Source organism: Centruroides sculpturatus, unplaced genomic scaffold (genome assembly GCF_000671375.1).
Source record: "Centruroides sculpturatus isolate CEXI.00-Female unplaced genomic scaffold, Cexi_2.0 scaffold1086, whole genome shotgun sequence".
Taxonomy (NCBI): domain Eukaryota; kingdom Metazoa; phylum Arthropoda; class Arachnida; order Scorpiones; family Buthidae; genus Centruroides; species Centruroides sculpturatus.
The window spans coordinates 127,448-155,346 of NW_019386177.1; the positions used below are offsets into that span (position 1 = coordinate 127,448).

General features: G+C 20.8%; 1 protein-coding gene across 1 annotated transcript in view; it reads left to right on the top strand.

Moving 5' to 3' along the window:
• The window catches only part of LOC111613935, a 46,780-nt gene that overhangs the window by 6,420 nt on the left and 12,461 nt on the right, over positions 1–27,899 (top strand). The window contains exons 2-4 of the mRNA XM_023355284.1: positions 10,092–10,204; positions 20,548–20,645; positions 21,361–21,474. Of these exons, the coding sequence (XP_023211052.1) occupies positions 20,577–20,645; positions 21,361–21,474 (183 nt within the window). The 5' untranslated portion in view covers positions 10,092–10,204; positions 20,548–20,576. The remainder of the gene's footprint in view (positions 1–10,091; positions 10,205–20,547; positions 20,646–21,360; positions 21,475–27,899) is intronic.

Genomic DNA, 27,899 nt, shown 5'->3' on the forward strand with positions numbered 1-27,899 from the left:
ACAACAGTTAAAATCTCGAACACGCGTGCCACCTTCGTATTTCTCAACAATCTCTTTCATCAGTTCCATTGTAATTCTAGTCGTTTTTTAGTTTTCTGTCGCTTTTCATTTGTTTTTTTGCGATTCGATTCGTGATTAATAAAAATAATAAAATTTTACTTATGAATTAAAATCAGAAGAAATTTAACAAAGTTATAAACCGTTGCACCGTGAACGTCTAGTCTGGTCTAGTACACCGATAGTGCTACTTGTTCATTGATGGTGTGTATAATTGAATTATGTCGTATACCAAACAAAAGTCGTATACCGAGCAAAATTTGTTTCGTCCAAACAGGACGTATTCTAAAACAGGCGTATACCGAGGTACCACTGTACTTTGAATTAATAATTTGAATAAGTACATCTCATTTAAAATAAATGGAAGTGTATGTCAGTTGGTGGTTATGTGGTTAAAAAAAGGATAAACAGGGAAAATATTGGATGATAATTAGAAGTAAATGTAATTTAAGAGAATTTATTAATTTGAACGAAAATTAAAAAATTGTCCATTCTACAAAGAACAGTTTAACAGTCAAAATATGTTTCAAAATCTTTCCCTTTTGAGAACATTGGCTGCATTCAGCAGAGTCAACAGTTGTAACTGAGCAAAGGTATTTTTCTCAGTAGCTAATATAAAGTTACATCTGCTGAACGATGAATGACATATGCGTTTGAACATGAAGCAGCCATCATTAGTCAGTTTCAGCTAGCAATAGATAGTGTAAATGAAGGACGCTACTAAATGTGATGTCAAAACACCAAACATTTTCTGAAACGGTGTTACTGTAGAGGGCATTCAGCAGAAATACTCAACAGCTCTGGAACTGTTGAGTCTGCTGAATGCAGCCATTATATCTAGTTATGGCTTTATGGAATGGATTTTTAGTGGAGTTGAAATGCCTCCCTCCTGTGTTTGTCTTGCTGCAGAAATTTGGATTTCTACTGTTTTTATTTTCTCCAATTATTTAGAATTGGCTTTAAATGTACTTGTTTTTCTCAGAAAATGATATCAAGTTTTTTGAGGAGTGGCAAAGAATACATCAAACTTAAAATGCATCTTGAGCTTGAGTAGAGAAGATGCATTTTTTTTCTTGTTCTAAGGTCATATTTGAATATTGCTCTATGTGTAGGCCTCTCTATATATTTTTTAATTTCTAATTACAGGATCTTCTCTAGTTAGAATTGAAAATTGAATCTTGAATTTTCTGTTTTCCATTCTAATTTTGAGCCATTTATTTTGAAAGTGGGGCAGTCCATTTTTGAAAAATATGATTGTTACCATAACAATACATGTAGATAAAATTTAATATGATGTTTTTATCTGTAAACAATCTATAGTCAAAATAATTCAAAATCCAAAATATTTTGACAATGGACGTTCTTATGATTAACGGTATTGCAAACATGTTTATTTTGAAAGTGGTGCAAATCCATCTCGAATAAAAATTATTACAATAGCCAAATATTTTACTTCATAGTTTAGATCTGGTAAAAATTTAGAAATACTGGCAACTCTGTGAAAACCTAAAAATTGTATAATGTTTGGGCATTTCCTATTCAGTTCAAATAATTTACATATAGCAGTGTAAAAGTCATTTAAAATTTTTGATTTATCACTATAATGAGGAAGATCAAATAATTTTGGAAATTATTATTTGAGACACCATGAAGTGTTGATGTTAGACATTAGACTTTTTCACATCCACTTTATTCTTCTATGTACTTTACAGTCTTTATACTAATTGTACCAATATTTGTTTAGGGTCAATGTGGATCATCTCAAATCACAATCTACAAAAACGGCATGGTTTCAACACAGAAAAAATTTTGGGAATATAAAATTATCTTCTTTGTATAAAAACACTACATATTTACATGAATTATAATTATATCAGAAAAATATAAGGACATGATGGATATGACATAGTCTTCATAGATCGTTTCTGTTTATGAAGAATACTTTAAAATGATATATATACAGTTTTATTTAGGGTTTAAGTATTAAGCAATAAAAAATATAATTACAGGTAACCCCCGTATANGTTTACAGCTTTGTGAATTTTTTTTTTTTGAGTTTATGCCGTTGAAATAAATAAATAAAAAAATAAAAGAATTTGTCGGTTTTGTTTACACATTTATTGGGCCGCATTGGAACTTGTTTTGGGCCGCATGCGGGCCGCGGGTTGGACACCCCTGGTTTAAACAAAATAATTTCTGTTGATTTGATATGGAATGTAAGAGAATAAAAAAAGATTTCAATAGTAAGTTATGTAAATGGAGATGTGAATTAAATGAGAATGGTTTAGAAGAATATTTAAATTTAAACAAACATTTAAAAAGTTTACACGCAGAAGAAACATAAAAATCATCAATATTCATTCTTTTAATAATCAGTAGATCAATAATATATCATGGCAGAGTCAATCTTTATTTTGAGATGGTTTTATACAATTTTATTTACATATTGAGGCAGAGAAGGGCTTCAAAATAAAGATTGACTCTACCATGAAATATTGTTCTACTAGTATTAGAAGGATGAATATTGAAGAATTTCGTGTTTTTTCTATACATGAAGTTTTAATACAAACATGTTGAAATATGCTGTAAATTAAAGAAAAGAGAAGCTTGCTAAATCATTTAACCCTAGGTTATCCCGATTAAGGAGTTATGTTATTGAAAATGAAAAGAATAAAGTAGCTAGAAAGAATACTGTTCCAAGAGAATGTTGGAAATTGCCAAACAGTGATATGAGAAAGAAAATATTAGTTATTTTAAATGAAATATTGAGATCAAATAAGAATCCAGATAAATGGAAACTGGCTCAGATAATTCCAATCTTTAAAGGCAATGATCCAGAGAATTATGGAGGTCTGTTACTTTGTTATACAATTAGTAAGATATTTTTGATGATATTGTATAAGAGGTTAATGCAATGGATTGAAAAGAACATATTATTTTATAAATGCAGACAGGATTTTGAAGATATTTGATTATTGTTCACATATCTGTCCTTCATAGCTTAATTAAAAATATAATAAGTAGCCTAAAAAACAAAAATAGCTGTACAAAGTCTGTCCAGAAAGTTTGCAAACTTTTTAATTACACAGCAACTGATAATCGAATCTGAATGCAGCTTGCACAGCTCTCTACTGGCAAGTTTTTGTACCATATGCCAAAAGCAGTTTGTTCTATCTTCATTTGCTGTTATGTTTATTTGTGTAAACATGTGTTGATTGCATTTCATGATTATCTTTCTGTGAGTGCAATTGACTGAAGAGTTCTGGGACAGGCTAGGTCTGATAAAAATTTTATGAAAAACATCATCACTGGGGGTGAGACATGGGTCTATGGGTATGACATGGAAACAAAATGTCAGCCATCAGTGGGTGGGAAATCTTTATTGCAACCCAAAAAGGCATGACAAGTGTGGTCAAATGTGGAGGTCTTGCTCACTGTCTTGTTCAATTCTGATGGTGTCATTCAACAGGAATTTCTTCCAGAAGGGAAGACAGTAAATAAGGAATATCATTTGGAGGTGATGAAATGTCTTTGTGAAACAGTGAGGAAGACAAGACTGACTGCTTGAAGGGAACGGCATCATTGCTCCTGTCCGTCAACACTACTGATAACAAAGTTTTTGGCCAAGAACTTGATGCCACTTGTTCTCCAACCACCAAATTCACTTGACTAAACCCCAGCAGGCTTCTTTTTTTCCAAATTAAAATCCTCCCTCAAATGTTGCCATTTTGAACTTGTTGACATCATTAAGAAAAATTCACCAGAGGAACTGTGCATCATCCCAAAAGAAGCATTTTAGGAAGTGTTCTTCTCATGGCAGAAATGCTGAATTCAGTACGTAGACTCTGGATGGAACTACTTTGAAGGCAACAAAACTGACTAGATTCTAGGTAAATGCAAACAGCTTCTATTGCAAAGTTTGCAAACTTGTATGTATGCTTTGTAGATTTTAAAACTGCTTTATAGATTTGATATAGTCAATCATGACTTATTGTGATAAAGACTATGAATTAAAGATGCTGCAAGCAAAAATTTTTATGGCTATCTTAGTGCCCATATACTTGGAAAGTAAAAACAAAAAATTTGAGGGAATTTTCATCAAAAGAATTTTTTGGTAATAAAGATGTTAGACAAAGATGCCTAATTAATCCATTCTTTGTTTACTGATAGCTTAGTGGACTGGATTATTAAAGTGGAAAATTACAATTTAAAAATATAAAATATGAGAAAAAAAAATCTCCAACTTTACAGGTGATTAAAAACATTCAAACAACACTTAAATCAAGAAAGGATTATTTTATTCTTACACTTCATCATATAATTATAAGTTACCTATCAAGACTGCAAAATGCTATATTTTTGCAGATTGTCCAGTATGTCAGTCTGTCAGGGAGACAAAATCAGATATTTCTGTGTGGTAAAAACTGGCATGCCTGTTTAAGTGAGGTTATACATCCCTCTCTAGAGGGTGCATTAAAAAACAAACAAGTTTTTATTCTAAAACTGTGAAATTGTCAGCATTACAACAAAAACTATGATTATATGTTTTATTTTTTCATTTTGTCTTTTTTCTAATGATGTAAAATGCTCCTGGAATGCCAAAAGTGTTTTTTTTTAAATGTTTATTGTAATTAGATTCAAATGCAAAAATAAACATATTAAATTTCAGAAACTTTCTGTAAATTATCTTAACTTATGCAGATTAACATCCCCATTGTGTGAAGTTTGAGGGGAAGATGTTATTTTTAATGTGAGGGTGGATTGTCAGTGTAGCCCACACTAAGTATAGTCTGTCTATGGAAATAATGAAATAATGGACTTGAGATGAACCTTGTGCATGATGTTGCATCAGTTAAATCAATCAGCACATTTCCTAAGTAATGATGTCAGTGCTTTTTGCTTAATATGTCAGGCAATTTGTGAATTTTACTTTATTTTCTCTCACTCGATATCAAAATGACTTTTCCATTAGTTGTATTAATTTTTTTATAGCATATATTAACTGTAAAGAATCATGAATTTAACAACTACTATAATGAACTTCCTCATATACGATACCAGAACTTGAAGCTTTCATAACACTATTTATATGATGGTGATGTGTTTAACAGATGAGGAAGAAACAAGAAGTAACTTTCCACAACTAAGCAATCAATGGCTGATACTCATTGATTAATATCCAAATTGATTCTTTCTATAGACAGACTATAACTACTTCTGCTGCTGCTGCTAATGTCAATAATCCATTAATTGTTTTATTGTCCTATAAACAAAAACTTTCTTCCTGATTTTAAGTCAGTCAGATTACAATGCTATTGTTTTATTATACTGGCATGCTGGTCTCTCCTGGTTACATGTAGCATTCCAGTCATTCCACAAAAATATGTGGGCTTTTAACTTCCAAAATTTAATAGCATTAAATTAATACACTTTTGTAATAATTCACAATTACTTGACAATTATAAGTTACCTATCAAAACTGCAAAATCCCATTTCACAGTCTTAATAGGTAACTTACAATTGCTAAAAATTGTGAAGGGGCATTGTTGCTATTAAATTTTGGTAGTTAAAGGTTGAACGAGTGGGGAGATAGAAGAGGATCATGTATCATATCTTGAGAGGATCAGACTTAATGAAGATTTTACTCATTATTAACATTTACAATTTTTTATAAAACTCATTCCTATCCTCAAAATTAACCATTTTTGTCATTTCATAATAATTAATAATATAAAGTTTTTTGTAACAATAATCTCGTAACTGATGATGCCACACACAATATCATTTGTTATGATTAATAATATAAGTTGAGATTTTATTCAAAGTATAACAGCTGGGAAAGTTACCTAACATTTTGCTGGATTTTTTTTTATACATTATCTTGGGCTGTACAATGTAGTAATTAACTTTGGTGGTTTTGTTGCTCTGCCTGCCTGGCAATTTAGGTTGCTTCTTCAAGGATTAAAGTAGACTTAATTGTAACTGCTCAGTCATCATTATATATTGTAAAGTATATCAATAATAATTTTCTCTCTGTAATGTATATTTAAACTTCCATAATCACACTTTTCTAACAAAGGAATGAAGTGCAGTTAAGAATGATTTGATGGATTAGGAATTGAATCATATTCCAAATTTATAACATTCAAAAAGTCTTCCTTGAAAAAAAAATAATTTGTTAAAATCTTGTAAGACATCATTAACAGTTCTTTGAATTTCTGCTAGTGGGTAACTGAATCTATATTTTTGTCTGTATACTAACTTATTAAATAAAAGTTCTACATGGTCCTATTCATCTATCTTATACTTTCTGAGATTTTCAGATAATGAATGAATCTATTCTTCTATAAGCTACTTCAACAGATCAGTGAAATCAAACTGGTCAGGTGATTATATGGTAAACCTGCAGCATGAAAGCGAGTTGTGAACAGTTGTCATTTGATGAATTGGTAGGTTCAATGAAAAAAATAGGATCAAAACTATGCATTTAAACATTTTACTCCCATTATGTGTAATAATCCTTTGATTAGGATTAGTAGGTTAGATTCAGACAAAAGAAAATTAAATCGAAAAAATTTTAATGTTGAAAATATCCAATGACATGTTTGAGAGTTGATTGCTCATCTGCTATTTGTTAGAAGAGAATTAAAATAGGATAAAATTGACAATTGGCTTCTAAATAGTTTTGGGATTTATTATAAAAACAGGATGGAATTATTTAATATTTATTAGTCTTTAAGGTAAAAATGTAAGTAGGCGTGCCTAATGATAATAGTTTAAAGTGTAGAACAAATTGGAGTGAATTAAAGGCAAGGCTTTTGTGTCTTTAATGGTTTCAACATTGCCATAGCAGAGAATAAATCTGTTGCATGCAAAGGATTTTTCACTCTTTTGAAGATGCTCTTTATAAGTTTAAACAGTTGACAAGTTTATCTGCAAATTTTAAGTTTCAATTATAATGTGCATCATCAATTAGCCCTTGTCTGATTTCATATCAATTTTTAAATAAGCTGCAGGTAAGCTGCAGATTTTCTTCAGAAAGTTATGATATTTTGTTTTTCATAATATTGAAAAGAATATATTGTACATATGAAAATGTGACAATGTGCGAAGTGCCCCTATGCTTTGGAATCATGGGACCAAAGGGTCGACACTGTGTTTGCGATGACTAGTTTGTCAGGACTGACACCACTGTGTCTTTTAGGCAGACACAGAAGCCTTGTTGGTGGTTGAAGCCTTCAGTTTTTTGTGAGCGGTCGCATTGTAGGCACTTAGTTCCAACTCGAAAGATGGCACAGGTTGAGGAAGTGCACCAAACACATATCTAACAATAACAAATTTCCATTTATTTACTGTAACTACCTAAATGTATACAAGCAAGGCTAATATCTTGCATTTAAAGCTTCGTCCTTGATGTTAACTAGTTCGTGAGTTCGAAGTTGGAGAGAGAGAGTTTACATATAAGGTTCATAGATACCTGATAAGGGATCTGAGATGATGCAAAGGCTTAATGGAGTTCATTTTTCGATGGAGTTCACTTTAGGAGGAGTTCACTTTTATGGAGTTCATGAAGGATCACTAAGGATGGAGGAAGGTCACTAAGGTATCTGATTATTGAGGCAACTTTGATTAGGATGAACTTTTGATGGCAGCAGATTCTTGGACGAATGAACTGTTCCCTTTGTTGGCGGACGAACTCCTGGTAAGATGGATGAACTGTTGTCGGCATCAGTCATTGCCTTTTATTGGGAGTCCTCCCTCTTTTCTCCCTTGTCCGTTTTTGGCAATGTTGCAGTGCCTATGTCCAATAACAATTTCTCGTTGCCAAGTTCCTGGTGACATATTCGATGTATCATCTTGAAAGGGAAGTGACTCCACAGAGGAATAAAATCATATCCTTTACAATTTTAACAATCGTGGGAAAAATTATAAAAGTTTTAATTTCAAAAATTAAATTAAATTTTCACCCGAAAAATCTCTTTTTGTCAATCCTGGACTCTCACAAAAAGTACAAATAAAACAAAGCAATGAAACACTATTTAGGAAAACATCAGAAAATGTATAAAATTTTATTCTGTGGTCATTAAGATTATCTGCCCATCATGAGCCCCACGATTGGACAGCTGTTGAGGAACAGGATTTAATATATTCTAGTCAAACAATCCATAAAAGTTATAGAATCTAACCTGAATTCAATCCAGATCCCTTAGAATGGCAGATTAATGTCTTTCACTTTGGCAACCAGCTATCCAATGCATGAATTTGATTCTAAATGTATGATAGGAGAAGAAAAAGTAATTAAGAAAAATTGTGTATTTTGGTCATATTATAAGTGATGATAACCTGCAAAAACTATAGAAGAGATAATCGAGAGAAAGAGAAAAGATGGGATACAATATACATATTACGAAGTATAGTACAGTATACTGAGATAACTGTAAGAATATGATAAAAAATTTAGTTTTTTGGTCTTAATTAGCAGCTTATTAACAACAAACATTTTGACATAAAAATGTTTTCTTTGGGTCTTTCAAATGTTTTCTTTGGGTTCTTTCAAAAACAACAAGAATATTTAAAACAATTTCTAGAACATATTTTAAAAGATGTATCAGGTAGTCCATAAGTTCGTGCGCATTTTTATCTACAAAAAAAAGCAGCAAAAAATTTTAATTAAATCTTATTTCAATTTATAATGTATTCACCATTATTTTGTACAATTTCTTGCCATCTTGATGGTAGCTTTTTAATCCCGTCTTTGTAAAATGATTTCGGTTTTGAATCAAAATATTCAGAAATAGCCTTTTTTACATTGTTCTCATCCTCAAAAGTTTTCACTTTTAAAAAATTCTGCAAACTCCAAAAAAGTTGATAATCACTGGGAGCAATATCTGGCAAATATGGTGGATGAGGTAAAATTTCCCAGTTGAAGATTTTGAGTTGAGCAGTTGACGTTGTTGTCAGTTAGCTATTGACAGTTCATGTGGTATCCATTTTCCTAGCTTTGAAACTTTTCCTATTTGTTGTAGATGTCTATGAACAGTTCCATGGGATGAATTTAAACGTTCCGCAATTTCATCAACTGTTAAAGATGGTTCTGCTTCAACTAGTGCAGAGAGAGCATCATCATCAAAGCCAACAGGTCTTCCAGTACGAGCCTTATCCTCCACACTAAAATCATTACTTCTAAATCTTTCAAACCACTTGTGCGCAGTCCTTACACTAATTACAGTTTTATTATGAACAGTATTTAATTTTTTGGCTGCATTTGTAGCATTCTCATCACTTAAAAATAAAAAGTATAAAACACATCTCTTATATTCATCTGTTACTTCCATTTTAACGAAAATAAACAACTGAAATGTTCTCAATTCTGAACAGTATTATATGAATGAGATCCAATTTAACACTTCAGTGTAAAAAGTATCACATTAGACTGGCATTTTTAACAGCAAAACAAGATTTTTCTCAAGGTCATAAAATATGCATGAACTTATGGACTGACCTGATATTTACTTGTAAAGTAAATTCTAGAACATTTTATTTAAAAATATATTCACATGCAGAGTGAAAATAACTAACATCTATCAATATATTACAATAATTTGATTTTTTTTATTTTCAAAGAAGCATAAAACAAATTTATGGAAAAACACAGCACAGTAGTTGACCTGAATAACATTTAAAATATTGATTTGATTCAGTTTATAACTTATTACAATGAAATATTTACAGTATTATTTTATCCCAACAAAAATTTTTGTGTTTTTTCTTGATGTTCATGTTGTCATTTTTTCTCAGTTTAAAATTTTTGCATTACTTTCAAATTTTGTTGTTATTGCTTAATTTTCTATAAAGATTACTCTATAAAGATTATCTAAATATTTACCATCCTGTGTTTATAAATATGTTGCTAAATTTTGTTGGAGACTGTAATCAAATTATTTGAGAAATTTTGTTTTGAAATATTGATAATTTTATAAACTCTCTTTTATTTGAAAACAACTTATCAATTTTTTACTTTTTTATTTTTGTAGAAAATGAAGTTACCAGAATTAATTTTCACCTATTAACTAAAGATGTGATTGCTGAATTAATACCAAAAGTTGGACCAAGATCTGTTTTTCTTACAGAATTTCGGAAATTACAGGTAATATTACACATCGCATACACTTTTATACATGAATGTTTTTAGTTTTTACAGAGGGAGATAAACTATAGAATTACAACAGAAATGAAATTATTATATCTAATTTTTGAATTAATTTAAGTAAAGATAAGTACATACCAAATTACAGTGGAACCTCGGTATACGACCTTAATCCGTTCCCAATGTTTGGACTTATACCGAATTGGACGTATACCGAACCAACCTTTCCCATAAGAAGTAATGTAAAAATGATTAATCCGTTCTCGTGTAAAAAAAATGGCTGGCTTTAAACACCTCGCTTTCCTGGCTAGTTCCTGCTTGATTTTTCGTGAGATCAGCGTGTATCTTTTTAGCTTTCTCGCAAATAATTGCTTCCGATACGCTGTCTGCAGCACTGTTTTTCAGTTATCCAAAGCAAAAGCAATTTCTCAACATAATCTAATGTCTTCGATCTCTGTTTAGAAATTGATTTAACCCCTTTTGCAANAAAAAAAAAAAAAAAAAAAAAAAAAAAAAAAAAAAAAAAAAAAAAAAAAAAAAAAAAAAAAAAAAAAAAAAAAAAAAAAAAAAAAAAAAAAAAAAAAAAAAAAAAAAAAAAAAAAAAAAAAAAAAAAAAAAAAAAAAAAAAAAAAAAAAAAAAAAAAAAAAAAAAAAAAAAAAAAAAAAAAAAAAAAAAAAAAAAAAAAAAAAAAAAAAAAAAAAAAAAAAAAAAAAAAAAAAAAAAAAAAAAAAAAAAAAAAAAAAAAAAAAAAAAAAAAAAAAAAAAAAAAAAAAAAAAAAAAAAAAAAAAAAAAAAAAAAAAAAAAAAAAAAAAAAAAAAAAAAAAAAAAAAAAAAAAAAAAAAAAAAAAAAAAAAAAAAAAAAAAAAAAAAAAAAAAAAAAAAAAAAAAAAAAAAAAAAAAAAAAAAAAAAAAAAAAAAAAAAAAAAAAAAAAAAAAAAAAAAAAAAAAAAAAAAAAAAAAAAAAAAAAAAAAAAAAAAAAAAAAAAAAAAAAAAAAAAAAAAAAAAAAAAAAAAAAAAAAAAAAAAAAAAAAAAAAAAAAAAAAAAAAAAAAAAAAAAAAAAAAAAAAAAAAAAAAAAAAAAAAAAAAAAAAAAAAAAAAAAAAAAAAAAAAAAAAAAAAAAAAAAAAAAAAAAAAAAAAAAAAAAAAAAAAAAAAAAAAAAAAAAAAAAAAAAAAAAAAAAAAAAAAAAAAAAAAAAAAAAAAAAAAAAAAAAAAAAAAAAAAAAAAAAAAAAAAAAAAAAAAAAAAAAAAAAAAAAAAAAAAAAAAAAAAAAAAAAAAAAAAAAAAAAAAAAAAAAAAAAAAAAAAAAAAAAAAAAAAAAAAAAAAAAAAAAAAAAAAAAAAAAAAAAAAAAAAAAAAAAAAAAAAAAAAAAAAAAAAAAAAAAAAAAAAAAAAAAAAAAAAAAAAAAAAAAAAAAAAAAAAAAAAAAAAAAAAAAAAAAAAAAAAAAAAAAAAAAAAAAAAAAAAAAAAAAAAAAAAAAAAAAAAAAAAAAAAAAAAAAAAAAAAAAAAAAAAAAAAAAAAAAAAAAAAAAAAAAAAAAAAAAAAAAAAAAAAAAAAAAAAAAAAAAAAAAAAAAAAAAAAAAAAAAAAAAAAAAAAAAAAAAAAAAAAAAAAAAAAAAAAAAAAAAAAAAAAAAAAAAAAAAAAAAAAAAAAAAAAAAAAAAAAAAAAAAAAAAAAAAAAAAAAAAAAAAAAAAAAAAAAAAAAAAAAAAAAAAAAAAAAAAAAAAAAAAAAAAAAAAAAAAAAAAAAAAAAAAAAAAAAAAAAAAAAAAAAAAAAAAAAAAAAAAAAAAAAAAAAAAAAAAAAAAAAAAAAAAAAAAAAAAAAAAAAAAAAAAAAAAAAAAAAAAAAAAAAAAAAAAAAAAAAAAAAAAAAAAAAAAAAAAAAAAAAAAAAAAAAAAAAAAAAAAAAAAAAAAAAAAAAAAAAAAAAAAAAAAAAAAAAAAAAAAAAAAAAAAAAAAAAAAAAAAAAAAAAAAAAAAAAAAAAAAAAAAAAAAAAAAAAAAAAAAAAAAAAAAAAAAAAAAAAAAAAAAAAAAAAAAAAAAAAAAAAAAAAAAAAAAAAAAAAAAAAAAAAAAAAAAAAAAAAAAAAAAAAAAAAAAAAAAAAAAAAAAAAAAAAAAAAAAAAAAAAAAAAAAAAAAAAAAAAAAAAAAAAAAAAAAAAAAAAAAAAAAAAAAAAAAAAAAAAAAAAAAAAAAAAAAAAAAAAAAAAAAAAAAAAAAAAAAAAAAAAAAAAAAAAAAAAAAAAAAAAAAAAAAAAAAAAAAAAAAAAAAAAAAAAAAAAAAAAAAAAAAAAAAAAAAAAAAAAAAAAAAAAAAAAAAAAAAAAAAAAAAAAAAAAAAAAAAAAAAAAAAAAAAAAAAAAAAAAAAAAAAAAAAAAAAAAAAAAAAAAAAAAAAAAAAAAAAAAAAAAAAAAAAAAAAAAAAAAAAAAAAAAAAAAAAAAAAAAAAAAAAAAAAAAAAAAAAAAAAAAAAAAAAAAAAAAAAAAAAAAAAAAAAAAAAAAAAAAAAAAAAAAAAAAAAAAAAAAAAAAAAAAAAAAAAAAAAAAAAAAAAAAAAAAAAAAAAAAAAAAAAAAAAAAAAAAAAAAAAAAAAAAAAAAAAAAAAAAAAAAAAAAAAAAAAAAAAAAAAAAAAAAAAAAAAAAAAAAAAAAAAAAAAAAAAAAAAAAAAAAAAAAAAAAAAAAAAAAAAAAAAAAAAAAAAAAAAAAAAAAAAAAAAAAAAAAAAAAAAAAAAAAAAAAAAAAAAAAAAAAAAAAAAAAAAAAAAAAAAAAAAAAAAAAAAAAAAAAAAAAAAAAAAAAAAAAAAAAAAAAAAAAAAAAAAAAAAAAAAAAAAAAAAAAAAAAAAAAAAAAAAAAAAAAAAAAAAAAAAAAAAAAAAAAAAAAAAAAAAAAAAAAAAAAAAAAAAAAAAAAAAAAAAAAAAAAAAAAAAAAAAAAAAAAAAAAAAAAAAAAAAAAAAAAAAAAAAAAAAAAAAAAAAAAAAAAAAAAAAAAAAAAAAAAAAAAAAAAAAAAAAAAAAAAAAAAAAAAAAAAAAAAAAAAAAAAAAAAAAAAAAAAAAAAAAAAAAAAAAAAAAAAAAAAAAAAAAAAAAAAAAAAAAAAAAAAAAAAAAAAAAAAAAAAAAAAAAAAAAAAAAAAAAAAAAAAAAAAAAAAAAAAAAAAAAAAAAAAAAAAAAAAAAAAAAAAAAAAAAAAAAAAAAAAAAAAAAAAAAAAAAAAAAAAAAAAAAAAAAAAAAAAAAAAAAAAAAAAAAAAAAAAAAAAAAAAAAAAAAAAAAAAAAAAAAAAAAAAAAAAAAAAAAAAAAAAAAAAAAAAAAAAAAAAAAAAAAAAAAAAAAAAAAAAAAAAAAAAAAAAAAAAAAAAAAAAAAAAAAAAAAAAAAAAAAAAAAAAAAAAAAAAAAAAAAAAAAAAAAAAAAAAAAAAAAAAAAAAAAAAAAAAAAAAAAAAAAAAAAAAAAAAAAAAAAAAAAAAAAAAAAAAAAAAAAAAAAAAAAAAAAAAAAAAAAAAAAAAAAAAAAAAAAAAAAAAAAAAAAAAAAAAAAAAAAAAAAAAAAAAAAAAAAAAAAAAAAAAAAAAAAAAAAAAAAAAAAAAAAAAAAAAAAAAAAAAAAAAAAAAAAAAAAAAAAAAAAAAAAAAAAAAAAAAAAAAAAAAAAAAAAAAAAAAAAAAAAAAAAAAAAAAAAAAAAAAAAAAAAAAAAAAAAAAAAAAAAAAAAAAAAAAAAAAAAAAAAAAAAAAAAAAAAAAAAAAAAAAAAAAAAAAAAAAAAAAAAAAAAAAAAAAAAAAAAAAAAAAAAAAAAAAAAAAAAAAAAAAAAAAAAAAAAAAAAAAAAAAAAAAAAAAAAAAAAAAAAAAAAAAAAAAAAAAAAAAAAAAAAAAAAAAAAAAAAAAAAAAAAAAAAAAAAAAAAAAAAAAAAAAAAAAAAAAAAAAAAAAAAAAAAAAAAAAAAAAAAAAAAAAAAAAAAAAAAAAAAAAAAAAAAAAAAAAAAAAAAAAAAAAAAAAAAAAAAAAAAAAAAAAAAAAAAAAAAAAAAAAAAAAAAAAAAAAAAAAAAAAAAAAAAAAAAAAAAAAAAAAAAAAAAAAAAAAAAAAAAAAAAAAAAAAAAAAAAAAAAAAAAAAAAAAAAAAAAAAAAAAAAAAAAAAAAAAAAAAAAAAAAAAAAAAAAAAAAAAAAAAAAAAAAAAAAAAAAAAAAAAAAAAAAAAAAAAAAAAAAAAAAAAAAAAAAAAAAAAAAAAAAAAAAAAAAAAAAAAAAAAAAAAAAAAAAAAAAAAAAAAAAAAAAAAAAAAAAAAAAAAAAAAAAAAAAAAAAAAAAAAAAAAAAAAAAAAAAAAAAAAAAAAAAAAAAAAAAAAAAAAAAAAAAAAAAAAAAAAAAAAAAAAAAAAAAAAAAAAAAAAAAAAAAAAAAAAAAAAAAAAAAAAAAAAAAAAAAAAAAAAAAAAAAAAAAAAAAAAAAAAAAAAAAAAAAAAAAAAAAAAAAAAAAAAAAAAAAAAAAAAAAAAAAAAAAAAAAAAAAAAAAAAAAAAAAAAAAAAAAAAAAAAAAAAAAAAAAAAAAAAAAAAAAAAAAAAAAAAAAAAAAAAAAAAAAAAAAAAAAAAAAAAAAAAAAAAAAAAAAAAAAAAAAAAAAAAAAAAAAAAAAAAAAAAAAAAAAAAAAAAAAAAAAAAAAAAAAAAAAAAAAAAAAAAAAAAAAAAAAAAAAAAAAAAAAAAAAAAAAAAAAAAAAAAAAAAAAAAAAAAAAAAAAAAAAAAAAAAAAAAAAAAAAAAAAAAAAAAAAAAAAAAAAAAAAAAAAAAAAAAAAAAAAAAAAAAAAAAAAAAAAAAAAAAAAAAAAAAAAAAAAAAAAAAAAAAAAAAAAAAAAAAAAAAAAAAAAAAAAAAAAAAAAAAAAAAAAAAAAAAAAAAAAAAAAAAAAAAAAAAAAAAAAAAAAAAAAAAAAAAAAAAAAAAAAAAAAAAAAAAAAAAAAAAAAAAAAAAAAAAAAAAAAAAAAAAAAAAAAAAAAAAAAAAAAAAAAAAAAAAAAAAAAAAAAAAAAAAAAAAAAAAAAAAAAAAAAAAAAAAAAAAAAAAAAAAAAAAAAAAAAAAAAAAAAAAAAAAAAAAAAAAAAAAAAAAAAAAAAAAAAAAAAAAAAAAAAAAAAAAAAAAAAAAAAAAAAAAAAAAAAAAAAAAAAAAAAAAAAAAAAAAAAAAAAAAAAAAAAAAAAAAAAAAAAAAAAAAAAAAAAAAAAAAAAAAAAAAAAAAAAAAAAAAAAAAAAAAAAAAAAAAAAAAAAAAAAAAAAAAAAAAAAAAAAAAAAAAAAAAAAAAAAAAAAAAAAAAAAAAAAAAAAAAAAAAAAAAAAAAAAAAAAAAAAAAAAAAAAAAAAAAAAAAAAAAAAAAAAAAAAAAAAAAAAAAAAAAAAAAAAAAAAAAAAAAAAAAAAAAAAAAAAAAAAAAAAAAAAAAAAAAAAAAAAAAAAAAAAAAAAAAAAAAAAAAAAAAAAAAAAAAAAAAAAAAAAAAAAAAAAAAAAAAAAAAAAAAAAAAAAAAAAAAAAAAAAAAAAAAAAAAAAAAAAAAAAAAAAAAAAAAAAAAAAAAAAAAAAAAAAAAAAAAAAAAAAAAAAAAAAAAAAAAAAAAAAAAAAAAAAAAAAAAAAAAAAAAAAAAAAAAAAAAAAAAAAAAAAAAAAAAAAAAAAAAAAAAAAAAAAAAAAAAAAAAAAAAAAAAAAAAAAAAAAAAAAAAAAAAAAAAAAAAAAAAAAAAAAAAAAAAAAAAAAAAAAAAAAAAAAAAAAAAAAAAAAAAAAAAAAAAAAAAAAAAAAAAAAAAAAAAAAAAAAAAAAAAAAAAAAAAAAAAAAAAAAAAAAAAAAAAAAAAAAAAAAAAAAAAAAAAAAAAAAAAAAAAAAAAAAAAAAAAAAAAAAAAAAAAAAAAAAAAAAAAAAAAAAAAAAAAAAAAAAAAAAAAAAAAAAAAAAAAAAAAAAAAAAAAAAAAAAAAAAAAAAAAAAAAAAAAAAAAAAAAAAAAAAAAAAAAAAAAAAAAAAAAAAAAAAAAAAAAAAAAAAAAAAAAAAAAAAAAAAAAAAAAAAAAAAAAAAAAAAAAAAAAAAAAAAAAAAAAAAAAAAAAAAAAAAAAAAAAAAAAAAAAAAAAAAAAAAAAAAAAAAAAAAAAAAAAAAAAAAAAAAAAAAAAAAAAAAAAAAAAAAAAAAAAAAAAAAAAAAAAAAAAAAAAAAAAAAAAAAAAAAAAAAAAAAAAAAAAAAAAAAAAAAAAAAAAAAAAAAAAAAAAAAAAAAAAAAAAAAAAAAAAAAAAAAAAAAAAAAAAAAAAAAAAAAAAAAAAAAAAAAAAAAAAAAAAAAAAAAAAAAAAAAAAAAAAAAAAAAAAAAAAAAAAAAAAAAAAAAAAAAAAAAAAAAAAAAAAAAAAAAAAAAAAAAAAAAAAAAAAAAAAAAAAAAAAAAAAAAAAAAAAAAAAAAAAAAAAAAAAAAAAAAAAAAAAAAAAAAAAAAAAAAAAAAAAAAAAAAAAAAAAAAAAAAAAAAAAAAAAAAAAAAAAAAAAAAAAAAAAAAAAAAAAAAAAAAAAAAAAAAAAAAAAAAAAAAAAAAAAAAAAAAAAAAAAAAAAAAAAAAAAAAAAAAAAAAAAAAAAAAAAAAAAAAAAAAAAAAAAAAAAAAAAAAAAAAAAAAAAAAAAAAAAAAAAAAAAAAAAAAAAAAAAAAAAAAAAAAAAAAAAAAAAAAAAAAAAAAAAAAAAAAAAAAAAAAAAAAAAAAAAAAAAAAAAAAAAAAAAAAAAAAAAAAAAAAAAAAAAAAAAAAAAAAAAAAAAAAAAAAAAAAAAAAAAAAAAAAAAAAAAAAAAAAAAAAAAAAAAAAAAAAAAAAAAAAAAAAAAAAAAAAAAAAAAAAAAAAAAAAAAAAAAAAAAAAAAAAAAAAAAAAAAAAAAAAAAAAAAAAAAAAAAAAAAAAAAAAAAAAAAAAAAAAAAAAAAAAAAAAAAAAAAAAAAAAAAAAAAAAAAAAAAAAAAAAAAAAAAAAAAAAAAAAAAAAAAAAAAAAAAAAAAAAAAAAAAAAAAAAAAAAAAAAAAAAAAAAAAAAAAAAAAAAAAAAAAAAAAAAAAAAAAAAAAAAAAAAAAAAAAAAAAAAAAAAAAAAAAAAAAAAAAAAAAAAAAAAAAAAAAAAAAAAAAAAAAAAAAAAAAAAAAAAAAAAAAAAAAAAAAAAAAAAAAAAAAAAAAAAAAAAAAAAAAAAAAAAAAAAAAAAAAAAAAAAAAAAAAAAAAAAAAAAAAAAAAAAAAAAAAAAAAAAAAAAAAAAAAAAAAAAAAAAAAAAAAAAAAAAAAAAAAAAAAAAAAAAAAAAAAAAAAAAAAAAAAAAAAAAAAAAAAAAAAAAAAAAAAAAAAAAAAAAAAAAAAAAAAAAAAAAAAAAAAAAAAAAAAAAAAAAAAAAAAAAAAAAAAAAAAAAAAAAAAAAAAAAAAAAAAAAAAAAAAAAAAAAAAAAAAAAAAAAAAAAAAAAAAAAAAAAAAAAAAAAAAAAAAAAAAAAAAAAAAAAAAAAAAAAAAAAAAAAAAAAAAAAAAAAAAAAAAAAAAAAAAAAAAAAAAAAAAAAAAAAAAAAAAAAAAAAAAAAAAAAAAAAAAAAAAAAAAAAAAAAAAAAAAAAAAAAAAAAAAAAAAAAAAAAAAAAAAAAAAAAAAAAAAAAAAAAAAAAAAAAAAAAAAAAAAAAAAAAAAAAAAAAAAAAAAAAAAAAAAAAAAAAAAAAAAAAAAAAAAAAAAAAAAAAAAAAAAAAAAAAAAAAAAAAAAAAAAAAAAAAAAAAAAAAAAAAAAAAAAAAAAAAAAAAAAAAAAAAAAAAAAAAAAAAAAAAAAAAAAAAAAAAAAAAAAAAAAAAAAAAAAAAAAAAAAAAAAAAAAAAAAAAAAAAAAAAAAAAAAAAAAAAAAAAAAAAAAAAAAAAAAAAAAAAAAAAAAAAAAAAAAAAAAAAAAAAAAAAAAAAAAAAAAAAAAAAAAAAAAAAAAAAAAAAAAAAAAAAAAAAAAAAAAAAAAAAAAAAAAAAAAAAAAAAAAAAAAAAAAAAAAAAAAAAAAAAAAAAAAAAAAAAAAAAAAAAAAAAAAAAAAAAAAAAAAAAAAAAAAAAAAAAAAAAAAAAAAAAAAAAAAAAAAAAAAAAAAAAAAAAAAAAAAAAAAAAAAAAAAAAAAAAAAAAAAAAAAAAAAAAAAAAAAAAAAAAAAAAAAAAAAAAAAAAAAAAAAAAAAAAAAAAAAAAAAAAAAAAAAAAAAAAAAAAAAAAAAAAAAAAAAAAAAAAAAAAAAAAAAAAAAAAAAAAAAAAAAAAAAAAAAAAAAAAAAAAAAAAAAAAAAAAAAAAAAAAAAAAAAAAAAAAAAAAAAAAAAAAAAAAAAAAAAAAAAAAAAAAAAAAAAAAAAAAAAAAAAAAAAAAAAAAAAAAAAAAAAAAAAAAAAAAAAAAAAAAAAAAAAAAAAAAAAAAAAAAAAAAAAAAAAAAAAAAAAAAAAAAAAAAAAAAAAAAAAAAAAAAAAAAAAAAAAAAAAAAAAAAAAAAAAAAAAAAAAAAAAAAAAAAAAAAAAAAAAAAAAAAAAAAAAAAAAAAAAAAAAAAAAAAAAAAAAAAAAAAAAAAAAAAAAAAAAAAAAAAAAAAAAAAAAAAAAAAAAAAAAAAAAAAAAAAAAAAAAAAAAAAAAAAAAAAAAAAAAAAAAAAAAAAAAAAAAAAAAAAAAAAAAAAAAAAAAAAAAAAAAAAAAAAAAAAAAAAAAAAAAAAAAAAAAAAAAAAAAAAAAAAAAAAAAAAAAAAAAAAAAAAAAAAAAAAAAAAAAAAAAAAAAAAAAAAAAAAAAAAAAAAAAAAAAAAAAAAAAAAAAAAAAAAAAAAAAAAAAAAAAAAAAAAAAAAAAAAAAAAAAAAAAAAAAAAAAAAAAAAAAAAAAAAAAAAAAAAAAAAAAAAAAAAAAAAAAAAAAAAAAAAAAAAAAAAAAAAAAAAAAAAAAAAAAAAAAAAAAAAAAAAAAAAAAAAAAAAAAAAAAAAAAAAAAAAAAAAAAAAAAAAAAAAAAAAAAAAAAAAAAAAAAAAAAAAAAAAAAAAAAAAAACAGATAATATGTCTGATGAAGATGCCAAAACAATATGCCAAATTCTTGGGCTATGTAAAGGCTATAATTAAATATTTGAAATTAATTAATTAGACTAGAGGTAGGCAGTTATGCTGCCATCTCGTATTAATTTAATAATTATAAATAATTAATTTTTGATTTAGACATTTATAAAATTTAATTTGGTCATTAAATTTAGTACGAGATGGCATGTTTATTATATAACGGGCTATGATTGTCGATGTTTGTATGTAATATGTGTGAACACAAGTTTTGAAAAATATATGATCACGAGCAACACTAAGATGCTAGCGGAACAAGTGCTAAACAGACTAATGGAGCATACGCACAATCCAGATTTCCCCTCTCCTTGTCACTTATTATGAAAACATCGCTCATTAAGCGAGTCAAATTTTTACAATTTATTTTGCTCGTTAAGCGATGTTCTACTGTAGTATTTTTATTAGTACCATCCCCTAGTTCAGAGAAATGTTTTATTTTACGTAATAAATTAGCAAATAGCCTAATAAATTATTAAGTAATCTAAAAGATTGAAATAAGATATTAGATTTAAGATAATTACCAACATTTTGCAAAATTAGCAGTAATATAACATCACTTGCCTATAAAAGTTATGAATAACCTCGTGAGATTTCTTGTTTTCTGTATGTTTACCTAACATTTCCCAAATGAACACAACAATCAAGAAATTGCACATGTCTTAGACATATGAGATTTTTTTGGTTTGCAGTAAATAGGCAGACATATTTAACTTTCCTCCCTGTGTTAAACAATTTACTATTGATTTACCTATTTTAAAATAGTGCCTTTGTATCACTATTGGTGCTAAAGTAGTGTCTGTGCTATTGTTCCAAATTCAATCTTTATTTGCATTAGTAATTTTCATTGTTTCTTCAGCACTTCTCCATTCTGGGCACTTACCACGTGTCTTCTACAATCACAAATCCTTGATGAATATATCTGCTCTCTCTTATAGACAACCATGATCAATTGCACAAAAAAGCAATTATAATATAATACAAAAGAAAAATTATATAATTTGTTTTTTTATAGGCAAAAATATGATTTTGACTCATACGTATTTGATTTAGTCATGTTGTACTGTACATATTTTCTAACATTCTAGAGTGTTTCTAGAATTTAGAGCATTCTAGTGATTGATGCAGCATTATTTTTCTTGAGATTGATTGGAAATAGCTGATTGACTTTGAAATTAAATTTAGTTAGTTTTTTTTTGTTTTTTAACTATTGTTTTTGAGAAAAAGATATTAAATGCTTTTATTTTCAGTTCCTTTCAGATACCCTAATAATGTAGAAATGGAAGCAAATTTAAATAATGCTGAAAATCAAAATTACAGATATAATAATGGAGCGAAATTGGAAAAGGTAAGTTGTGAAAATAATTTATTTTATTGATTATATATTCATTTACTCTCTAATAGTGAGTATAGGAAATTGATATTTTGAAAATTAATTATTTTAAGTTATCAATGATTATAATAAAAAGAATTTACATAGTCATCATTTTAGAATAGTGAGAAGTACTACTATATATGAACTAGAAATTTTACTTCTTTAGAATTTCTATTTAGAATTTCTTTTCTATTAGTTGTTCAAATATTTCTTGTTAATTTAATTAGTAATTTATCACAGAAATCATATCATTTAAAGTCTGTAATAAATAACTGAAATTAATAAGATCTCAGTAATTTATGTTCTAAATGTAGTCTAAATAAGTTATATATTTTCCAAGATGCTTTTCTGATTTCTGGAGTGACTTAAAATTGATGCTGCTGCATTTAGTTTAACATATACAATCCAATATTATGTGAATAGAAACCTGATTTAATTTAAGATGGTAACAGTACAAATCTGATGTAAAATTATAATTTTTGTTAATAATAAATAGACTTGTGCCTTAGTTGTAGTTACAAAATCCACTAACTAACTTTAGAACAAAAATCTTTAGTTATTCTTTCATTCTCTATTTCAAATTAAGCATGATTGTGTGTAGAATACATACAAAGAATATTTTTATGTAAAATATTTTTTAATAAATACAGTATATGTTGAAGTTAATTATGCAAATTTTAATTTACAGATGGATGTTTCTCCTGAAGCTATGGCTAATGCTACTGAACCTGAGTTGTCAGTTAATAACAATAAAAATAATTCACTTAGTTTCACCTTGGTTTCTGAGGAAGAACCTACAATAGTAAGATTTCAAAATATATGTAAAAGAAACTTTAAAATAAAATTATAAACTATTAAAACTTTTTGTTGTTGTCAATATAAGTTTGGTACTGATATTGATAAATTTATAAATAAACTATAATTAATAATTAGTATACATGGGCAGTCAAAAAGTTTCTGGAATTGTTTGCTAGACTGCAAAGGAGACATAAGATTGTGTGTGCATTGTTATAGAAGGAAGATTACAATGTCTACTCACAGCTACAATTGGTCCAGACATATTTTGGTGTTAGTTTTAATGGTACAATAGAACCTCAATTATCCGGACTAATTGGGGATGAAGGTAGTCCGGATAAGGAAAAATTCGGATAATCGAAACAAATACTTTAATTTGTCTTTTAATGATAATACAACACATTTTCTTTTCGATGACATATCAGTAATATTAAAAATAAATACTGTATTTAAATTGTGATCAAATTTTGAAGAAACAAATGTTTGTATTGAATTTGGACTACTACTGACTAGCGCTAACAGACTACCTATTGTTTAAAAGGTTCTCTGATGGCGCAAGAAGACTGATTTTATAAAATAAAAAGCAGTTGAAACTGCACTTTTATGAATAAAAATTTGACAAACTATTTATTATTTTATGGCGAGTAAAATTTTTTCGTCGCATTTGCGGCTTTTAAATAATGCATAAACTTTCGAGGTGCGAGGCCGTTCGGACCACGAGGCATAGGCGGTGGCCCACGTTGCCCATATGCCGCCCTTGGTCATAATTTGAATATAAATTATTTATAAATACGTACGTCAAATTATATTTTTATTACGACGCAAAATATATTTAAGAGTTTACAACCACTCTGCCGGGTGAGACGTTGTTGAAACAAAAAAAGTTATGCATTCCATCATGTACATAAACAGTATCATGATTCGCCAAATGCAAATCAGCAAATTCGTAAAATTTTTGTTTATTTTGAACAATCCGGATAATCGAAAATCTGGATAATCGAGGTTCTACTGTAGTTTCCTTTTCATTTTCAGATGAATGTTTGTCTTTCAGTGCCATGTTGCAATTTGAACAATATTTGAACAACAAGTTCATGGGCAAATTGGGAAAATCTGCTTTATAGATGCTATTGGCCCTGCAGCAAGTTTATGATAATACTGCATTAAAGAAATTGTAATTTAGGTCTAGTTTTTCATGGTTTAAGAAAGGATAGGAGATGTTGGAGGATAACAAGCACAGTGAGAGGTTGTCCACATCCAGAACCTAAGAAATGATTGCCAAAGTACAACTGATTCATTCTAATCCATGAATGATCATTATGGAGTTAGAACAAGTAGTTGGTATCTCTCACAGATCCGTTCATATAATTCTGTTTGATGTTTTGAAGTTGAGATGTACTAGTGCAAAGTTTGTTTCAAAGTAACTAACAACAAATCAGATAGAATGTTGCATGCCAATTGCTGGTGATCTGTTTGAAAAAGATAAACAAGACCCAATGTTTGCATGAAGATTGTTGCTGATGAGACATGGGTGTTTTGCTTACAATCTAGAGATGAAGATGCAATCATCAGAATGGCACACAGCATCATCTCCCAAATCAAAGAAATCATGTCTTGTTAAATCCAAGGAAAAAGTGATGCTCATTGCATTCTTTGACATGGACAGTGTGCACCATGAGTTCTTACCACCTGCACAGAATGTTACTGGTTATTTCTATATTCAAGTTTTGCATAGATTGTGAAATGCAATTTGGTGGAAATGGCATGACAGGTGGTGGGAAGGATGGTTCTGCATCATGACAATGCACCAAGTCACTCCTTGCTTGTGCAGCAATTCCTTGCTGACAAAAGACTTTCTGTTCTTATCCAACCACCACTGGTTGTCTTACTCCAAGTGACTTTTGACTACATTGAGATGTGGGTCTCATGGAGACATGTTTTGCAACCATGGAGGACATCAGATTGAATATGATGTCTGAACTCCTGAATATTACAAAAGAAGTCTTTCAATAGTGCTTTCAAGAATGGCAGGGTTGATGGATCAAGTATGTGTATGTTGAAGGATTCTCCTTTGAAGGTGATTTGGTAAGCATTTCCCTGTGCTCTACCATTACAATGCTATACCACAATTCCAGAAAATTTTGACTTCCTACGTATAGCTTTCAACATTATTTTTATTTAAATGCTTTCATTATTATAATATTATTATTAGTAAAATACCATATTTACTTGAATGTAAGATGCACTTTTTTAGAAGATTTACTTGAATGTAAGATGCAACATTTCTTGAAGAGTACTGCATGGCTTTTTCTGGGATTTTATCCAAGTACTTATGATGAGGTTATAATAGACTAATGAGATTGAGCTAAGTTAATCTCTTAAATATTTGCTATTACAAATATTAGGTCTTATATAACATTAAAATGAAGCAATAGAATTAGTAACATAAGTAAGGATGATTGTGTATGGCAGGGGTCAGCAACTTTTTTGTCAATAAGGGCACAGTATATTCAAAAGTTATTGGGGGTGCATGAAAAAGAACTTCAAAATATTAAAGGTTTTATTTCAAGAAATATAATTACATATACTTAAACTATAAATGCAAAACAAACAATGACAAATACAAACATCTTAGTCAGTATGACTCCTGACATTGCAGATCTTCTGCCAATTTGTTATAATTGGGAGTATAATTAGAATTATATTTTAGTTATGTAAATTAGAATCTGTGAGCTTTGATCGATATTTTGTTTTTAGATACATCATATTTGCAATCATATCGTTTGCAATTACACACAGTTGCAAAATATGAACAAATTATTAATGCACATTTTCTTAAAATAGGATATTTATCTTTATGGAAATAAATTCCAAAACATGTTAATGTTATCATTTATGATGTGCTTTTAAAACAATATTGTTTTGCAGATTTATTATTTCTAATTCTATTTCATTTGTATTATTAAGCTCAAAATATTTGCCAGTCGCAGCAGATTCATTATCAGAAGACATGTTAAATGGATTAACAAAAATATTACAACAGATTCTAATTTTGTAAAATCTGCAAATCAGGAAGAAAATTTTTCTGAAAGAATTTTCCATTATTTTTATATATGATGTAGCATTAAATGTTTTGTTAACCAAACTTTCAATAATATGTTTTACAAATAGACCCACGATTGCCATAAATAATTGGGCTTTGGAAATATTAATTATGAATTACAAATGTTAGCACCGTATTAACCGTCAATGGTTATACATTAGGCTTATATATACTGGAAGAGGAGATTGGACCAAAGGTCCAGGTAGCGTAACTGGCAACGTGTCCACAGAAGTTGTGGGTTAGAGTCCCGCTTCAGGCTGATTATTTTCTTCCAGTTTATTCTAAATTAATTAGTTAAATATCATAATTATTAAATTTAATACAAGATGGCACCTAACGCCTCCCTCTAGTGCCAAATTTATTTGTAATTCATAATTAATATTTCCAAATTATATCCCGATTTATTTACAGCAATCGTGGATGTCTATTTGCTAAGCATTGGGTTTTGGTAGATGTTTATTTCTGTATAAGTTTATGTTTATTTCTGTATAAGTTTTAAATTTGGAAAATGTGTTAACAAAGTGAGGTAATGTGTGTAATATAATGAGGGTGCATAAAAATCTTACCAAGGGTGCCGTGTTGCCGAACCCTGGTATATGGGAAAATGTATTGGATTCAGAAGAGTTTAACATCTATTATCATAAAAGACAGTGATATATATCTTACTGAGCAATAAATAGTGTTTTTATTGACATAAGTTTGTCATGGATTTTTTTAAATACATAGTATTAAAAAATTATCTGTGAGCGTATAGAAACTAAAGTGTATCTTAGAATTTGAAGGTATCTGTCATTCAAGTAATGATAAGTTCACATAACTTACATTTATCACTGTTATATAAAAAATCATAATGTAAATGCCGAATGAAAAATTGTGTTACTTCATTGTAGTAACAATAACAAAATATTTTCATAGCTTGTTTATTAATAATATACTATTATATTGGATTATAAAGTTTATTAATGATTAGAATTGTTTGTATATTCTAATCTTTATAATAATAGTTTAGATACTTTAATTTATGCTAAAGTTAAATTTATGTTTTTCTACTTAACTTTCATTTTATGGTTCATAAGAATATCAAAGATCTTTTTCTATTGGCTATTAATTTATATAACCAATTTTATAAAAATAATAAACATTGTATATAATTTGCGAATAAATTTTTTTGAATATACAGTCAACCCCCTTATAAGATCATAGATGCACTCCATTCTTTAGGAATCCGATTTCTTACGAGTCCTTCCAATCACAGCTCAACACGTGTGAAGTTTAAGGACTACGGCTGATTGAAAGGTTTTCTTCCATAAAATTAATCGATTCTAGACTAATCCGACTCAACATATCCAAAATACATATATTTTTTTTGGAAATAATCCATATAAACTACGCTATAAACAAAAAATTGTAGGATTACTTACTGAGTGTGCACCATTCGACATCACCATTGCTCAAGCTTGTTTTCGTCGTGGAACAGCNTCCACAGAAGTTGTGGGTTAGAGTCCCGCTTCAGGCTGATTATTTTCTTCCAGTTTATTCTAAATTAATTAGTTAAATATCATAATTATTAAATTTAATACGAGATGGCACCTAACGCCTCCCTCTAGTGCCAAATTTATTTGTAATTCATAATTAATATTTCCAAATTATATCCCGATTTATTTACAGCAATCGTGGATGTCTATTTGCTAAGCATTGGGTTTTGGTAGATGTTTATTTCTGTATAAGTTTATGTTTATTTCTGTATAAGTTTTAAATTTGGAAAATGTGTTAACAAAGTGAGGTAATGTGTGTAATATAATGAGGGTGCATAAAAATCTTACCAAGGGTGCCGTGTTGCCGAACCCTGGTATATGGGAAAATGTATTGGATTCAGAAGAGTTTAACATCTATTATCATAAAAGACAGTGATATATATCTTACTGAGCAATAAATAGTGTTTTTATTGACATAAGTTTGTCATGGATTTTTTTAAATACATAGTATTAAAAAATTATCTGTGAGCGTATAGAAACTAAAGTGTATCTTAGAATTTGAAGGTATCTGTCATTCAAGTAATGATAAGTTCACATAACTTACATTTATCACTGTTATATAAAAAATCATAATGTAAATGCCGAATGAAAAATTGTGTTACTTCATTGTAGTAACAATAACAAAATATTTTCATAGCTTGTTTATTAATAATATACTATTATATTGGATTATAAAGTTTATTAATGATTAGAATTGTTTGTATATTCTAATCTTTATAATAATAGTTTAGATACTTTAATTTATGCTAAAGTTAAATTTATGTTTTTCTACTTAACTTTCATTTTATGGTTCATAAGAATATCAAAGATCTTTTTCTATTGGCTATTAATTTATATAACCAATTTTATAAAAATAATAAACATTGTATATAATTTGCGAATAAATTTTTTTGAATATACAGTCAACCCCCTTATAAGATCATAGATGCACTCCATTCTTTAGGAATCCGATTTCTTACGAGTCCTTCCAATCACAGCTCAACACGTGTGAAGTTTAAGGACTACGGCTGATTGAAAGGTTTTCTTCCATAAAATTAATCGATTCTAGACTAATCCGACTCAACATATCCAAAATACATATATTTTTTTTGGAAATAATCCATATAAACTACGCTATAAACAAAAAATTGTAGGATTACTTACTGAGTGTGCACCATTCGACATCACCATTGCTCAAGCTTGTTTTCGTCGTGGAACAGCTCAGCAAACAGCGGCCGATTTCTAATAACTTATTTTTCTGCAAAAACTTCGTTGAACTTTGGAGACATCATTAATATAAATAATTTTAATCACCATTGAATAAGAAATGTTTCTTTCACAAGAAATGTATAAAATTACAGTACTGTATTAGACTTACGGTACCTAATTTACATNAGTTGAAGAGTTGGGAAAGTACAAGAGGCAACTTAGAATTTTATCAAAGTTATATCAAATATTACATATTTTTAATATAATTTTAGTAATTAAATACCCTACTTTGGTAAATATAAAAAAACTTAAGATTAATTGCTCTTATTCTTTTTAACATACAACAGATGTTTTAAGTTAAAACTTGAATTCAGTTTTATGTATTCTGATTTATTTTTCCTATAGAAATCTGAAGACATCTTTAAAAAGTTGAAATATTTGTTACAAAAAATTATTTTGCTGGATTTTAAAGATTTTTGAAATTTATTTTAATTTTTAATAATGAATTTAGTAGAATATGTTTAATACATCTATTAAAGTATTTTTTACTTTTCAGTTGATTTTAATGTTATACTGATAGAGTTAGTTAATAAATTAAGTATTAATATT